The sequence below is a fragment of the Dama dama genome, chromosome 12, assembly GCF_033118175.1.
Source record: "Dama dama isolate Ldn47 chromosome 12, ASM3311817v1, whole genome shotgun sequence".
Taxonomy (NCBI): Eukaryota; Metazoa; Chordata; class Mammalia; order Artiodactyla; family Cervidae; genus Dama; species Dama dama.
The window spans coordinates 80,676,119-80,693,547 of NC_083692.1; the positions used below are offsets into that span (position 1 = coordinate 80,676,119).

The 17,429-nt window shown below is 59.5% G+C and overlaps 1 protein-coding gene across 1 annotated transcript; it reads left to right on the top strand.

The window, feature by feature from the left end:
* Positions 1-19: 19 nt before the first annotated feature.
* On the top strand, positions 20-16,622 carry CARMIL3 (capping protein regulator and myosin 1 linker 3). The gene is made up of 40 exons (XM_061158319.1): positions 20-299; positions 1,496-1,608; positions 1,918-1,968; positions 2,073-2,132; positions 2,218-2,333; positions 2,526-2,623; positions 2,861-2,931; positions 3,031-3,104; positions 3,315-3,390; positions 3,469-3,557; positions 4,019-4,113; positions 4,346-4,432; positions 4,644-4,753; positions 4,887-4,964; positions 5,548-5,624; positions 5,704-5,808; positions 5,901-5,970; positions 6,392-6,473; positions 6,601-6,697; positions 6,846-6,900; positions 6,981-7,153; positions 7,395-7,463; positions 7,680-7,773; positions 7,859-7,957; positions 8,390-8,518; positions 8,685-8,798; positions 9,181-9,356; positions 10,275-10,362; positions 10,519-10,656; positions 10,936-10,999; positions 11,117-11,325; positions 11,710-11,810; positions 12,423-12,738; positions 13,031-13,159; positions 13,822-13,888; positions 13,994-14,083; positions 15,552-15,670; positions 15,756-15,936; positions 16,113-16,223; positions 16,346-16,622. Exons 1-40 carry the CDS (start codon positions 20-22, stop codon positions 16,369-16,371), a joined length of 4,377 nt encoding a protein of 1,458 aa, XP_061014302.1. The 3' UTR covers positions 16,372-16,622.
* Positions 16,623-17,429: the final 807 nt, after the last annotated feature.

Genomic DNA, 17,429 nt, shown 5'->3' on the forward strand with positions numbered 1-17,429 from the left:
AGCGGCAGCAGCGGCCGCCATGGCCAAGTCCAGCGCGGAGCTCACCCGCGAGCTGCAAGGTACGAGGCTGCGGTGGTCTCTGGGACGCTCCGTCCGGGAGCCTCCCAGCCCTAGTGCGTTCCTCCCCGCGGTACATCCCGGTCCCTCCGCCCCTCATGCATCCCGGTTCCAGGGCAGCCCCCTGCCCTTGCATCCCAGCTCGGGGCATCGCTGTCCCCAGAGCATCCTCCGCTGCCCCTTCGCCTCGCCCGTCAGGACCTACCTGTCCCAGAGCCGCCCGTCCCGATCTTCAGTGACAGGTGCAGTCCCTTCACGCTCCCTGGGGCTGACTCTCAGCTATCCTGGCCCATCCCTAGGCGAAGCATCCAGTCTCCCTGCCGGAGAGTCCCCTTTCCCCCGCCGGGCGGAGCCAGGCCCGCCCCGCCGGGTGATGGGAGCTGCCCCAGGTCCTGACCGCCTCTAGGCTCAACACCCTCCCTCCTCCCGGCCCCGCCCCGGAACTGGCTCCAAAGAGCCCCTCCGGAGAAGCCCGGCTGTGCCCAGGCCAGTGGGGGCAAAGACGGGAGTCAGGGAAGAGGGCTTGGATTGGAGCTAAAACCGGGAGCAGGGTCTCTGCAGCTCACCTACAACAATCCCCATACCAGCCTGCCCCCTGCTCTCTACCCCACACCCACACCTCAAGGCCTCTCCTGTTTGCCTGGTTCTCAGACTGTTCCAAACCAAGACCGACCCCCCACCCCACCAGCACAGCCACAACCCTGACCCCCAGAGGTGGGAGCACAGGCTAGCCCACGCAGAAACCAGGACTCTCAAGGATACTCAGAGGCATGCTACACCGTGCCAATTTCCCACACCTCCAGAGGCACACAAGCACAGTTGTGAGATGTGTCTACACACATCTTTACAGAAACTGCACACACACACGCACGCGTGCACACGCAGACGCCCTGGGATATCTGGATGATTCTCCAGCAGATGGATATGGGACTCATTTAAACACTAACTCCTTCCTACCTCCCTACCCCCCACCCACAGGAGAACTGGCTGGCTCCATGCCCCTTTCACAACTGCAAGTATAGCATACTCATTCACGCTTACCCATCCCCAACACAAGCTCCCTGGCATCTTCTTTACACACATAGTAAAAGGCAGACACCACACCCAGACCATCAAGCATGTAGTGGGACACCCCCGCGCCCCTAAACACTGACTCACTCTGTGGGGGTTGACAGCTGCTGGAGTGCACGGGTTGGGAAAATCCGTCACACTCTCCCAGAGTGCCACCCAAGTACTGTCCCTCAGCTCAGGGACATCAGAAGCCAGAGTTTTCTCCGTAGCACCCCTGCCTCTCTAGTAGAAAAAGTCACCCAAGAAGGAAAGGTCTCAATTCCTGTTCTTCTTTGTCTCTCCCTGATTCTCTCTCCTCCTCTCTGACCCTGCCCTTGGAGGGCCTTGGGTATGTGGGGGCGGCTGGGGTAAGGGGGCCCCTGAGCAGCCTACCACCCACCTGCAGACAGCATCCGGAGGTGCCTGAGCCAAGGGGCTGTGCTGCAACAACATCGCGTGAAGCTGGAGACAAAGCCCAAGAAGTTCGAGGACCGAGTACTGGTGAGGGCACTGGACTAGAGGAGGGGAGGGGGAATCAAGGGCACCTGGGCTGGTAAAGGCAAGGAACCTGGGGGGCAAAGGAGACAGAGGTGGAGGAATGCTAAGAAGACATAGCCGTGGGAGGGGGAGGCTGGACTGGCTGGATGTCCAGGAACCTGGGGCAGGGCATAAGAGAGAATCGGGGACTTCCAGAGCAGAAGGCCAGCTGGCAGGGGGTGCACACGGACTGAGGGGCTGACAGAGGGCAGGGGGACTAGAGCCCAGGAAACTACCATTTGCTGCTGACACTCTATTTTTCCCTCTCTGAAGGCCCTGACCTCCTGGCGTCTCCACTTCTTCCCCCTTAAAGTCCCAGCCAAGGTGAGTTGGGCTGATGAGTGGGAGAACACCCAGGGTGCTCTCCTCTGAGCCCAGCAGCCAGACTCTGACCAGGAGCTGCATGTTCCCATGCCCCCACCCCTCAGGTGGAGAGCTCCTTCAATGTCCTAGAGATCCGCGCCTTTAACACGCTCAGTCAGAACCAGGTGAGCACTGGAGCGTGGGCCCCCCTCCTGGGTCAGCAGGAGGAGGGAACCCGTGTCTGAGGCCCTGCCGCTCCCTCTCCCCCAGATCCTAGTGGAGACGGAGCGTGGCATGGTGAGCATGCGGCTGCCATCGGCTGAGAGTGTGGACCAGGTGACGCGACACGTGAGCTCTGCCCTCTCCAAGGTCTGCCCTGGCCCTGGGTGAGTGGCAAAGGAGGAGTCTCTCTCCTCCTCCCCCCTCCCTCCTTCCCCTGGTCCTGGGACCCCGTGACATCAAGGAGAAGAGCTCTCATGTCCCCAGTCCTGCTTTTCCTGGGGATCCAGAAGCTGTAACAGAGGAAGAATTGAGAGCCTCTTTCCACCCCTCTTGGGATGGATTTGTTGTTTTTCCAGGAGTCTAATCCGGCGTGGAAATGCAGACACCCCGGATGGGCCCCGAGACACATCCCCCAACTCTGAGACTTCCACATCCACCACCCACAGTGTCTGTGGTGAGCAGGGGCAGATTCGAGGGAAGGGGGGCCTACACCACCCTGCCTCTTGCTCAGTCCCCTGTGTATAGGGCTTTGCCTGCCCTAAGACTCCACAGCTCCCAGAACTCAGAGGTTCGTGATGCTGCAGGAACCCAAGACAATGGCACATAAAATGACCTTGACGTTTCCTTGAACTCCAAGTCTCTTCCCCACCCCCTTAGCCTTTAAGGAGCCAGCCCATCTCCTGCCCCACAGGTGGCTTCTCTGAGACCTACGCTGCCCTGTGTGACTACAATGGGCTGCACTGTCGTGAAGAGGTGCAATGGGTGCGTTTGGGCAGGGACCTGGCAGGCGGGCAGGTGGGACCTGGTGGGAGGGGGCCAAGGAGGAAGAGAGCAGATATGAGCCAGTTCCACCTCTCCAAGGATGTGGACACCATCTATCATGCCGAGGATAACCGAGAGTTCAATCTTTTGGATTTCAGCCACTTGGAGAGCCGGTAAGTTTCTGGGATAGAGACTTAACCCCACATTCCAGCCTTAGCCCAGCCCTGGCCCTTCTGGTCCCACCCAGCCTGGGCTCTGTGTCCCAGCCCCCACACCCACTGCCCTCCACCCACCTAGGCTTCCAACCACCCCATCCTTAGTCTCTTCTCTCCCGCCCCAGTCACCTGCTCACCACCTTCCTGCCCCCATCAATCTTCCCACAGAGACTTGGCCCTAATGGTGGCAGCCCTGGCCTACAACCAATGGTTCACCAAACTCTACTGCAAAGACCTGCGGCTGGTAGGGTCTAGGGGGAATGGGGGACGGGAGAGTAGTGCCCTTCCTGGCTCCTGACCACATGACCCCCTCTGTCCCCAGGGCTCCGAAGTGCTAGAACAGGTGCTACACACCCTGAGCAAGTCGGGGAGCCTTGAAGAGCTGGTGCTGGACAATGCCGGGCTTAAGACGTGAGGCCAGCCTCCTTCTTGGGCAGTGGTGCCCCTTGATATAGTTTTAGGGTCCCAGAACCTCAGAGCATGATGTAGTTCTCGTGATGTAGAACCATCTCATCCAGCTCCTCACTTTACAGAAGAGGAGACTGAAGCCCAAAGAGGGCACACAGCAAGTCCCACCTAAGCCTCCTGACCCCTAGCTCCACGGCCTTCCCCAATGTCTCCGAGCCCCATCCCCTTCTGCCATCAGCCACAGAGCAGACTACTCTGCTCTGGTCTTGAGGACCCACAGCTTGACTTTGTCTCAGCGCCACTCCCCAGGTACTCCTGAGCGACAGCAGGCTCCCTGCAGGCCCCGAGCTGCTCCCCACCTGTGGGGACCTCAGACCATCACAGCCCCAGCCAGGCAGGCAGATGGAGGAGGAGGGGAAGCCCAGAGCCTGGGACAAACACATCCTTCCTCCCCTTCCCTGAAGGGACTTTGTCCAGAAGCTGGCCGGGGTGTTTGGGGAGAACGGGAGCTGTGTGCTGCATGCCCTCACTCTGTCCCACAACCCCATCGAGGACAAGGGTGAGCCCCGGCCCTGAATCCAACCCCCACCGCAATGCAGACCCCCCTCCAGCCCAGCCCAGAGCCCAACCCCGGGCTGAACAGGGACTCTCCGACCTGACGCCAGCCCCATCCCAATACCTCCATCCTACACCCCAGGCCCACATTCCACTCAAGCCCTCCGTCTGACTCTGCACCGCCTGCCCCCACTTCCTATCTCTCAGGGAGGCCCTTTTCTCTCTCCACTCCCCAGGTTTCCTCAGTCTGAGCCAGCAGCTCCTCTGCTTCCCCACTGGCCTCACCAAACTGTGCCTGGCCAAGACTGCCATCTCCCCTAGAGGTACTTGCCCCAGGACCCCTGACCTCTGACCTGACCCTCCCACCCCTCCCCATACTGCCTTCAGTGTCAAGTCCCAGAGGCCCCGCCCATGCACATGGCATCCCAGGATCACAGAAGGGACAGGAGCACAGCTGGGGAGTGGGGAAAGGTTGTGTGCAAGGCGGAGAGGTGGGGATGGGGGCCAACCCAGCCCAGTGCCCGCTGTCCTCAGGGCTCCAGGCGCTGGGCCAGACCTTTGGGGCCAACCCGGCCTTTGCCAGCTCCCTCCGGTACCTGGACCTGAGCAAGAACCCTGGGCTGCTCGCCACCGATGAGGCCAATGTGAGTCCATGAACAGAGCCTCAAGTCCCTGCAGAAATACACTTAGGGCCTGGAGTCTCTGCCCTTTAGCCCTGAGGAGGGGAGGGGCTCTGTCACCCCTCCCCCTGCAGCCCCCTCTGTCCTTCCTTCCCAGGCCCTCTACAGTTTCCTGGCCCAGCCCAATGCCCTGGTACACCTGGACCTGGCGGGGACCGACTGCACCATCGACTCGGTGAGGGGTTGGTGATGGGGGAGCCAGCCTTCAGGGACTTGGGGAGGCCAGGGTGTGTCTCTGCCTCACCTTGTATTCTCTGGTCTCTACTCTCTTTGAGTAGAGAGGTGGGCAGAGCTGGCAGGATGACTTCAGGTTATTCCTAAGCGACCCCAAAACTTACCCCCATGTGACACTTTGTCTATGCGCTGCCCAAGGTTGTGCTGGCTGTGCCTGAAGGCCAGCCTGGACCCATCCCCTGGCTGTCTGCCCCAGCGCAGGGCTGAGTCCCCCCAGAGGAAAGGACTCCTTCCGTAACTTGAACCAGCCACCTTCTAAGCCTGTGGCGGCCCTGACTTTAACACATCCACTGCCTATGAGCCTCTCACACCCCTGGGGCCAGGCCGGTGGGAGGAGACCCACTTTCCACAGAGGGGCAACTGAGGCTTGAAGAGGCTAAGTGGGGCAGGCAGAGCGGGACTTGCACAGACTGACCAGCAAGGGTGAAGCGCCAGGACCTTGGTGGGGTTGGAGGAGGGAGTCCTCGCTGCTCCTCCCAGCAGCCTTCCCAGCCCCATGCGATGTGCCCTGTCTCCCCCCACAGCTTCTGGGCGCGCTGCTCCACGGCTGCTGCTCCCACCTCACCTACCTCAACCTGGCTCGAAACAGCTGCTCCCACAGGTTGGAGCGCAGGGGTGTGGGGAAGGGCTGGGCAAGCCGTGGGCACCCCCTCCCTTGCTGACCCCAGACATCTCCGCAGGAAGGGCCGGGAGGCCCCCCCGGCCTTCAAGCAGTTCTTCAGCAGCGCCTATACTCTGAGCCATGTCAACCTATCGGCCACGAGGCTGCCCCTGGAGGCCCTCAGGTCGGGTGGGTGCAGGGTTGGGGGCGTCCGAGGGGGAGCCCTGGGAGAAGGGGCGAAGGGTAAAGGGGGGCCGGCTGACCTTCCTCCCACAGGGCGCTGCTCCAGGGCCTGTCCCTCAACAGTCACCTCAGCGATCTGCACCTGGACCTCAGCAGCTGTGAGGTGAGCCCCCTTCCCCCACCCTTCATCTCTCTGACCTAAGTCAAGCTCTGACTCCACATTGCTTCTGCACTCCCCCTCTGCAGCCCCACGACCTGACCACACCTCCACTCTTTCTAGAGGTCATTTCCAGTCTCCGGTATCCCCTCCCTGACTGCTTGGGGATGGAAAATACCAGGCTTTCCCAGCAGATGGCAGGAGCAGGCTGTCTCCAGAGCAGCGGCCCAGAGATTTTTCTGGCCGAAGGAAGGGGAGAGAGCCCTGGGGAAGGATCTGGTGTGGAGAAGGGGCCTTCTGATTTCACACCCGAGACCCAACTTGACCTTGAATCCTGGCGAGACTCCTCTTATCTCTGAGCATTAGAGGGGCCCTATCTTCTACTCCAACCCCTGCCTCCTGCCTCACCCCTACTGTGTCTCTACAGCTCCGCTCAGCTGGAGCCCAGGCTTTGCAGGAGCAGCTGGGGGCTGTCACCTGTGTGGGCAGCCTAGATCTGTCAGACAATGGTGAGTGAGGGCCCTTCCCTTCCTGGGGGCCAGGTGGGGACGGGGGCCTAGAGCCTGGCGGGGAAACCCTCAGGTGACTCCCGTGAGCCTCGGGCCTCAAGTCCAGGCCTCTCCGTCTGCCGGCCAGGGTTCGACTCGGACCTCCTGACACTGGTGCCTGCACTTGGGAAGAACAAGTCTCTCAAGCACCTGTTCCTGGGCAAGAACTTCAACGTCAAGGCCAAGTGAGGCCCCTCCCTATACCCCCAGAGCCCTGCTCCATCATTGGCCTATCCTTTTGGCTCACTGTATCACCCCTGACCACCTTTCTGCTGCTCCAGTAGCATGACCCCAGCCCCCTCCCCTCCTACTCTGAGCCCCGACTTCCCACAGGACCCTGGAGGAGATCCTCCACAAGCTGGTACAGCTGATCCAGGAAGAGGACTGTGTGAGTGCCGGGGCCTGGGAGGGGACCTGCAGTGACGGGGGCTGCAGGGACCGGGTCCAACCCCCCACTTGCCCACACAGTCCCTGCAGTCACTGTCGGTGGCAGACTCCCGGCTGAAGCTTCGCACCAGCATCCTCATCAATGCCCTGGGCAGCAACACCTGCCTGGCGAAGGTGGATTTGAGCGGCAATGGCATGGAGGACATCGGGGCCAAGATGCTGTCTAAGGCCCTGCAGATAAACTCCTCCCTCAGGTGGGGCCCACGCCTCAACCCTCTCACCTGGTGCCCCAGCCCTGCCCCAAACACACATACCTGCCCTCCCTGCTGCCTCACTGCTTATACCCCAGTTTCCAGGAGACCCTTAGTCCCAGGACTACCTCTGAGTCAGCCTCATTAACCAGGAAAGGTGGGAGGGCTCCCAGCGGGGGTGTCCCTGCTCCCTAAGAGAGGCCCAGTAGGAGGGGTAACAAGCTGATGCCCACCCTTTCCCCAGAACTATCCTCTGGGATCGGAACAATACATCCGCCCTGGGCTTTCTGGACATTGCGAGGGCCCTGGAGAGGTGAGTAGGCTAGGGCCTTGCCCTAACCAAGCCCCCAGCCTCCCTGTACCTGGATCCAGCCTGAACTTCACAAGCCCCAGTCCAGCCCACCTGACCTAATTGCATAAAAATCTTGAGGAGGACCATGGAGGGACATGGTCAGCAAGAGGGGGGTGTGGGTAGCAGGAGCCTGCCCTGCACCTCCTCCCCACCTAGCTGGGCCACTCTGTCCCACAGCAACCACACGCTGCGCTTCATGTCCTTCCCAGTGAGCGATATCTCCCAAGCCTACCGCAGCGCTCCCGAACGCACCGAGGACGTCTGGCAGAAGGTGGTGGCCTGAGCAGGGTGGATCCCCGGGAGCAGGGGCCAGCCCGCCTGCCCTGGTCCTGACCCCACCCACCCATCATCTCTAGATCCAGTGGTGCCTGGTGAGGAACAATCACTCCCAGACATGCCCCCAGGAGCAGGCCTTCAGGCTGCAGCAGGGCCTGGTGACCAGCAGCGCCGAGCAAGTAAACGTTTCCCTGGGGGACACGGGGGTGCACGTGGGCATGCGGGGAGCACAGGGGTGATGTGTTGGGGTGCAGGGCGGGATGGGGAGGGGTCAGGAGAGAGGCATCCTGAGGTGCCTACAGCTGGACTGAGCGTGTGGGAGAGCAAATAGAAAGGACATGCAGAACGTGGGCCCCAAACATGAGAGAACATGTGGGCAAACAGCAGGGGTCCCGGACAAGGGGTCCCAGGACTGCGGGAGCTCTGCTGAGCGTTCAAGAAGGGCCTCCCAAGAAGAGGAGGGGACAGGCCATCCGCAGACGTCACCCTTGCCCCGTCAGTGCCAGCACCAGCGACATGGTCCAAGGGAGCCCAGAAATGGGGCGCCCAGGGCCCACCTGGGAAGGTGAAGAGGTGGGGGTCCCCCTGACACTCCTGCCACGGTGCTGCAGATGCTACAGCGACTATGCGGACGGGTGCAGGAGGAGGTCCGGGCCCTGAGGCTGTGCCCCCTGGAGCCTGTGCAGGACGAGCTGCTCTATGCCCGGGATCTCATCAAGGATGCCAAGAACTCCCGGGCGGTGAGCGTTCTGCAGCCCCTGACAGTCTGGAGGGCACAGGAAGGCCACGTGCCAACCCAGGAGTATCCAGCCCCTGCCCCGTGCATCTACCCTCCTAGCCCGGGGCCCCCAGGGACCCAGTGAGGCCCAATTCTGGCTTTCTGATCAGACCCTGTTCCTTCTCCAGCTGTTTCCCAGCCTCTACGAGCTGGGCCACATGCTGGCCAACGACGGGCCTGTGCGGCAGAGGCTGGAGTCAGTGGCCAGTGAGGTGTCCAAGGCTGTGGACAAGGAGCTGCAGGCAAGTCCCGGGGGACCCTTAGCCAAGGGCAGAAGTCAGCACAGGGGGATTACTGTGGGCTAGAAGGAAATACAGAAGACCACCTACACGCCCGCTGCGCCAAGGCATTGCCAGAAAACTGGGCTTGGATGTTTGCTGCCTTAGCCCCTGAACTCTGACCTCTCCCTCTGGACTCTGATCCTTAGACTGACTCTCCCCTGTCCATGTGTCCATGTGGTAGGATGGCAGGAACACTGACCAGGATGTGGGGAGGCCTGAGTGTCCGAGGCTCTGCTGCTAACCTGCCCTGTGACCTTGACGAGCTAGGCACGCTGCGGTCTCTTCCGTTGTGGGGCCAGCCCTGACCTCCTTGGGGCTCTGGCCTCCTTTCCTCCCACACTAGGTGATCCTGGAGTCCATGGTCAGCCTGACGCAGGAATTATGCCCCGTGGCCATGCGAGTGGCCGAAGGGCACAACAAGATGCTGAGCAACGTGGCCGAGCGTGTCACCGTGCCCCGGAACTTCATCCGCGGGGCGCTACTGGAGCAGGCGGGACAGGATATTCAGAACAAGCTGGAGTGAGAGGCAGGGGCGGGGCTGGGGCGGGCTGGACTTGGCCTTGAGCACTTAGGGACTCCAGGGCCCAGCTATCAGCAATGAATAATGAATGACAGTCTCCATTATAAGAGATGAATCTTTAACCAACTGCAACCTTGCTATTTAGGGTCTGACTGGTCTTTGCCCTAGAAGTGTAAATGCTGAGCTGGGGTTTAGGAGTCCAGACAGTGCACACAGGTGTACACATACACACAGCCACACACAGACCCCAGGAACTGACCTCTGAAAACAAAGCGCAGCCTCCTGAGAGATAGAGACAAAGAATACGGGTACATGGACTGCACTGCCTATGCCCCCAAGTTTTCATGGCCCCGAGAGCACTCCTTCATTCCAATCTGGGTACCACCTCTCAAGACAAGGAAACGAAGGACAATTATAACCCAAACCCATGAAACAGGCAAGCTCAAGAAGTACTGGTTCCTGCTGTTACAGCAGTTGTTGTTCAGTCACTCAGTTGTGTCCAGCTCTTTGCGACCCCATTGACTGCAGCACTCCAAGCATCCCTGTCCTTCACTATCTCCTGGAGTTTGCTCAAACTCGTGTCCATTGAGTCAATGATGCCAGCTGAGGCCAGCAGAATTCACTCAGCAACTCGACTTACCTCTCTCTGTTGCCCTGGAGCTCCAGGGGCCTGACCCAGAGCCCCTCTGCTCCTCCTTCCCTGCAGTTCCTTTTCGTCCACCCTCCTCATCCACACACCCCTAGGCTGGAAGGGCTGTGGGTGGAGCTGAGGTAGACCCAGGGTACCTTGTATAGCAGCTGTGTTCTCCGTGGGTGGCCAGGGCAGCTGGCCCACTCCCTCAGGCATCTGGGAAAGGCTGGGGCAGAGACTCCGAGGTGGGGAGCAGGGAGCTAAGTAGCTCCTCCTGTGCCCACAGTGAAGTGAAGCTCTCAGTCGTCACTTACTTGACCAACTCCATAGTAGATGAGATCCTGCAGGAGCTATACCACTCCCACAAGAGCCTGGTAAGACTTCTGAGCCTCCACCAGGCCCAGGGAGGGCCTCTACCCCATCCCACATCAGCCCACCTGCCCCCCCCCAACCCTCCCCATCAAGATCCTGGGAGGCGGACAACCTCCTTGAGATCTTGATCTTCCTTGTTCACATCTGTCCTTCCCTAGGCCCGACACCTGGCCCAGCTAAGAACATTGTCAGATCCACCAGGGGGGCCAGGCCAAGGGCAGGATCTGTCCTCCCGAGGCCGAGGCCGGAACCACGACCACGAAGAGACCACAGATGATGAGCTTGGAACCAACATTGTGAGCACCCCCACTCCTCTCCTTAACCTTGGCCCTGCCCCCGAACCTGCAAACCACTGTCCCTTTCTACGTCCCTGGACTCCACCCTCTGTCCCACACTGGGTCTCATCCCCTCACCCTGATCCCTCCCAGCCTCTTCCCTCCTCCCATTGCCTCCGCTGCCTGAGGACAGGGAGGCAGGATAGACTCTAAAGAAAAGACTTCATGAGGAATGGGAGGCTCCAGGTGAGTCTCCTGGGACTTGCCACCAGGCCCCATCATTCGCCTCCCTCTCTGCAGGACACCATGGCCATCAAAAAGCAGAAACGCTGCCGCAAGATCCGGCCAGTATCTGCCTTCATTAGTGAGTCTTCCAGCCTCCGTGCTAATGGCACTGATTCTGTTTCTTTTATCTCTGCCTCTCCAGTCTGCTCTCTCCCCATCCCTCCTGCTAGTCCCTCTAACACTGCTCTCCCCACAGGTGGGAGCCCTCAGGACATGGAAAGTCAGCTGGGGAGCCTGGGAATCCCCCCTGGCTGGTTCTCAGGACTCGGGAGCAGCCAGCCTGCAACTAGTGGTTCCTGGGAAGGTCTATCTGAGCTGCCCACTCATGGCTATAAACTAAGGCATCAAACACAAGGGAGACCCCGGCCCCCCAGGACCACCCCTCCAGGACCTGGTCGGCCTAGTGTGAGTCCCTAAGGCCTCACCAGAGGACCAATTTCACTTAGCAATGCCAGAGCCAGGGACTCTAGCTCTAGGGCACCAATGCCAGAGGTCCTAGCCTTGCGGGATCGGGCGGGGGCCCAGGCAGGCCATGGAACAGAAGAGGAAGTATCCAGATTGGATGGAACTAGACCTGGTCACAGATAGGAAATCTGTCTGCTGGACAGTGGCAGTTATCTTGGTGAGAGTCAAGAGCCGCTAGGCTTGAGATACCCATGTAGCCTGAAGTCTGTGTTTGCATGGGGTCAGGAGGAGGCAAGGTCAAGTCCCAGGGGGCTGGCCTTGAATAGAGGGGAGGAGGGCTTCCTCACCCAGATAATATATCCTACAGGACTTTCCTCCCAGCAGGCACCAGTACCTGGGACCCGTCAGGAGAACGGAATGGCCACCCGCCTGGATGAGGGGCTGGAGGACTTCTTCAGCAGAAGGGTCATGGATGAAAGCTCCAGGTGTGGCATCCAGGCACACCCCCAGTTTCAGCAGGCCCCGAGGCCCTAGAAAAGCTCCTGTGTCCACCCACCTCCCAGGGAGGTTTCTCCAGTGGCAGTCTCTCTAGGACATTTCCCCCCACATTCTCTTTCTTTCCCACCCAGCCCTTAATTCCCATGTTCTCTGAATCTCCTCAGGACAGCTGGAAGGAATGGGGCTGGAATGAGCCACCAGAGTGGGATTGCAGGAGTTGGGGGTTGGGTAGCAGGCCCTGGGATGGGATGATAGTGGTGCCAAGCCTGGAGGGGACATGCTGTCACTGTCCTGCACAGATGCCCCAGCATCTCTCCAGAAGGAACTGGGTCACTTGGAGAGGCTGAGAGGAGGTGGGGGAAGGGGTCCCTGGGAGGGAAGAGACTGCTGGAGGGTTACGACAGGAAAGGTGAGGACACCATCGCCTGGGAATATGTAGACAGAGTTATGGAGCAGCAGGCAATATTAGATGGGAGAGGGGAGATTCTGAGAACCATGACGGGCTAATGCCAGTGCCACCCTGGGCCCGGAACGACCTCAGCATCTGGCATTGGGATCTCCCCACGACTTTGTCACTAACTCACTCCAACCCTGCCCAGCTACCCCCGGACTCTGAGGACCCTTCGTCCAGGCCTCTCCGAACCGCCACTGCCTCCACTCCAGAAGAAAAGGCGCCGAGGCCTGTTTCACTTTCGCCGGCCCCGGAGCTTCAAGGGGGACAGGGGGCCAGGCTCCCCCACCACGGGGCTCCTCCTCCCTCCTCCCCCACCCCCACCCCCGACTCAGGAGAGCCCCCCCAGCCCAGATCCCCCCAGCCTTGGCAATAACTCCTCCCCCTGCTGGAGCCCCGAGGAGGAAAGCAGCCTCCTCCCCACATTTGGCGGGAGCCGGGGGCCTTCCTTCCGCAGGAAGACGGTAAGTGAGGCAGGGGTTCTGAGTCCTGGTTTGCTGCCCCCACACGGCCCATCCACCCCAGGCAATTAATGGCAGGATGCTAGAACTCAGGGATCAGGAGAACTTCATCATCCCAGGTCTCTACTCCTTGGCTCCTTGGGCTAAGCCTGGTGACCCAGACTCCCAGCATGCAAATGAGGGCAGTGGAAGGGCTCCTCAGAGGGTCTGGGCAGGGCTTCCAGACAGCGGGCTTGGAGGGGTGTGGAGCCCCTTCTCCATAAGAAACTGCTTCTAAACCTGTACCTTGTTCCAGGGCACTGAGGGGGCAGAGCCTGGGGAGGGAGGCCAGGCCCCCGGGACAGCACAGCAGCCGAGGGTCCACGGTGTCGCCCTTCCTGGGTTGGGAAGAGCCAAGGGTTGGAGCTTTGATGGAAAACGAGAGGTGAGGGGAGCCTGGGGTGGCAAACTGGGGGTCCCACAGGTCCCTGCTTACCATCCTCCCCTCCCCATGGGCCTACCACCCTCCCCCCACCCCATGGGCCTGTGGTTGGTAGGTCAGTGGAGAGAGCAGTGCTTTGGAGAGGAAGGTGTGTGCTGCGGTTCTGCCCCTACACTTGGTGCAGAACCCTGGACAAGTCACTTAACCTTCTAGAGCCTCTGTTTCCTTGTAAAATGTGTGGCCCCCAAAATACTCGACTTCTAGAGCTGCTTCCCAAATTTTGGTGACCTGATCACCATCTTTATGACTGCTTTTAACTTATCCACATACCATGGCATTATTTACATAATATTTTTATTGAAATCAACTCACCTTTTTAAACTCAGTCTGGACCTATGCATTATCATCTTTTAAAATCACAGGCTTGTACTAGTCATGTTTTTTCTATGACACATAAAATAAACACATATTAAAATAACAGTATATTCATTCATGTAAACCATTTCTTATGTCCCCTAGGGGTGGTATGGGTATCATTCCTTGAGGAAAAGAGTCTGAGTGTCTAGGGACCAGTGACATGAGATGCTAGAGCAGAAGCCCCTTACTAATCGCAGTCCCCACATGGAAGAGACTTCTTTTATGACCTGACTCAGCTGTCCTTTCAGGGCACAGGCCCAGACCTGGAGGGCAGCGTCCAGGCTTGGCAGAAACGGCGTTCTTCGGATGATGCAGGTGAGAATGGTCGCTCTCACTTCCTTCCTTTGACCCCTCTCTCAGAGCCCCACCTAACATGCGTTTCCCCCCCTCCCTCTTCCCCACCCTCTCCCTCCACTCCAGGGCCTGGAGCCTGGAAGCCCCCACCACCCCCCCAAAGCACCAAGCCGAGCTTCAGCGCCATGCGCCGAGCAGAGGCCACGTGGCACATAGGTATGGAAAGCCTCTTTTCTGGCAGCAGCTCTGAAGGCCTGAGTGTGTCCAAAGAGACAGAAGCCAATCAAGGTGGGGCAGTACAATGTCAACATTGTGAAGATGCTTCAGGGTATTTACAAAACTACATCCAAAACAAACAAACCACCGAAGAAAGGCACCACAGAAGAAAAGTGCCTTGCCAGGCTGAGCCAACAGGAACAAAACTTTGTGGATGGTTCCAGGGAATTCTCTAGAGTAGGGGCCATCAGCAGAATGGTACACTCCATAAAGAAGGCCTCTCTCTGTATCTCAGCTGGGGAAATGGTGGGCAGTACCAACCAGGTCCACCTCAAACATTCCAGTCTCCTCCACAAATAGCTCACCAGACCATCCTCTGCCCACCCAGAAAGATGCCACACAGAAGGGGCAAGAGCCCCCCGCCTTGGAGCTCAGACACCCTGGGTGTTAGATTGGGCTCAGCCACCACCCGTAGTGTTGACCTCAAACAAGTTATTTACCTTCCAGAATTAAGGGTGGGGGATCATAGTATGACACCTCCCTCCCGCTGGGTTCAGAGCACCTTTCATTTAGGGAGCCACTAATGGAAAACCAGTCAGCTTGGCATCATTCTCAGTTCCCACAGGCCTGGAATGTGACCCTCCAACAACATCGACAGGGACAAATCTCCCTGGAGAGGTTGACACTCCCTTCCCTCCTCCACTCCCACCCCAGGGCTAGGGCATGAGGGTGCCCTGCAGAGCTAGGCTGGCTGAAGCTTGGCAACACCTGGGCACCTGCCCCATCCTCCAAGGCCAACATATCACCTGGGACATCTTCCCTGATGATCCCGTCCCATAAGCAGACTAGCTAAGACACCCAAAGAGGGGTTCCAGCTTTCATTTAGGAGACCATGGCTGTTTGGTGCTCCCCCCTGCCCCCCCCCCCCCCAACACACACACCTATTGCCAGTACCCTCCAGGTCTTCCTTACCTGCACTTCACAGATGCACACACAGACAATCCCATCCACGTGACATATCCTCGGCTCGGAGTGCATAAAGCCACAAGGCGGGGCTAGGGTGCGGCGAGAATGCCAGGCACCTCTCCTCCAGATTCACCACCTAAATCAGACTGGCAGAGAGTCCTAGGAAGGCCAGGCTGCAGCCTTGGCAGGGCCCCGGGCCACTGCAGCCCTGGATGGGCAGCCATGCCTGTGGACCCAGCAGGCCCCAGACCCTGGCTCTGTCCCTGCTCTTCAAGGGGGTCAGCGCGAGCTCCCTGCAGAGGTGACAGGCTCAGGAGGATCCTGGGGACCAAGGGCTAATGAAACCGGAGAGCAGAAGGGGACATCCAAGGCAGAGACATAGGAGCAGAGGGGCTTGGAGGGGAAAGTCCTGGCCTCCAGGGCTTTACAGGGACAGGGGACTGGGAGGGCTATATGCAAGAATGTCTTTTCCTGCAGTATCTCCTCTCTTCCCATCCCCCAGCTGAGGAGAGCGCCCCCAACCATGGCTGCCAGAGCCCCAGCCCAGCCTCCCAAGATGGGGAGGAGGAAAATGAGGGGGCTGTCTTCCCAGAGAGGACGGTCCCCACCAGGAATGCTAAGGTGAGAGCCAGCAAGGCGGTGGGGAGGGAACTTTGATGAAGCAAAAGGACAAACTAACTGACCCAGCCTCCTCCTCCTTTGCCAGCTGCAGGACCCTCCATTAGCTCTGAAGCCCCCCAAGCCCGTGGCTGTGCCCAGGGGCCACCGGCCCCCACAGGAGCCAGGGGGCCGGGAGGAGGTCGAGACTGGGGATGCAGCCCCAGGAATGAACACACCCCGTCTGAGGCTGGGCTCACAGCAAGACCAAGAGGAGCCTGAGATCCAAGGTGTGCCACCTGGCTAGAGGGGCTGTGGGGCACCTCTGGGGCCTTGCTGCTCCCCCACCTCCAGGTCCCTTCCTGGGCACAGGATGAGTGGCAGACAGCCAGGAGCCACGGCCTGGGTGAGCACCCAGCCTGGGAGCCCCACTCACATGCCAGGCCTGTCTTGACTGTCATTGCAGGGCCCCCAGATCCAGGCCGCCGGACTGCCCCCCTGAAACCTAAGCGGACGCGGCGGGCGCAGTCCTGTGACAAGCTGGAACCTGACAGAAGACGGCCCCCTGACCCCACAGGTGCCAGAGGGGCGGTGAGAGGGTGGTCCCCCTGCCCACCCATCCATCTGACGCATCGCCCCCACAAGGGGCGGCTGGCTCTCCTTGCTGGGGAGACAGGGTTCCCTGGATTTTCCCAGCAGGAACCAGTGAGCCGGGAACAGACTGACAGCCGCGACCGTACCCTCCCCAGCCCTCCTCTCGACATGTGCCTCACAAGGACTCCGACCCCCACCCGCCCCCACACCTCCAAGCCCCTCTGCCAGCCCCTGTCCCAGGGGCGCAGGATGAGGCACGGGGGACCAGAAGTGGGCGAGCAGCCTGGAGAGAGGGAGGCTCTGCTTGCTCTGCAGATCTTAGGGGTGGGGGTGTCTCCTCTCCTGGGAGGGTGGATCTGTCCCTCTATCCCCAGGGGCTCTCTCTCCACTTGTATAGAATAAAAAAACAAAATCACTGCCTGCCTGAGTCTCTGTTGTCTTCCTCATTCTCTGCTCCCATCCCCCACCAGCTGCTCGCCTTCCCTTAAGCCCCCACAGTGGGGAATAGTGGGGACCATTCCCCCCAGAGATGGGGCTAGAGCTCTAAGGGAAGAGGTGGGAAAGACTGGAGAGCTGCTGGATGGGAGGGGGCTCGGAAGCCCCCAGGCAGGGGGGTGTCATTTGCAGGGTCTGGGCTGAGAGCTGGCTGCAGAAGGGGCGAAGGTGGCAGAAACCAGCCTCAGTGTGTGTTGGGCTTTGGGGAGGTACTGTGGGATTGGGGAGGTCCTGGTTTCCCAGGAGGAGATTGGGAGCAGTATGCTATGTGTGTTTATGTACAGGCAGGCTCACTAATGGTGGAACTAAATGGTGGTGTGTCATCCCGGGGGCACCATCAGTAGTCAGAAATCTCAATAGTAGAGTGGCCTGCAGGTGAGCAGAAGTGCCTGTAGCGAGAGAAGATCAATGTTTAAAATTAATCGTTTCCCATCAGTGTACTAACAAATGCTAGCTTGGCATCCAAGATGCTGCTCAAGAGCCTCTTCCTCTGTGAAGCCCGTCCTGATGCCTTCCCCTGACTCATCCAAATTGAGCCCTTCCTCTTGTGGCCCATTGCCTCCTCAATAGATGCATACTTTTTGCCTGACGTATCTCAATGCATTTGTTCTGATCATCTCTGTGGGACTTTTGTTCTATATGCACACACCTCCCCGAGGGGCAGGAGCTGTGACTTAGTCCCCGGTGTAGCCCC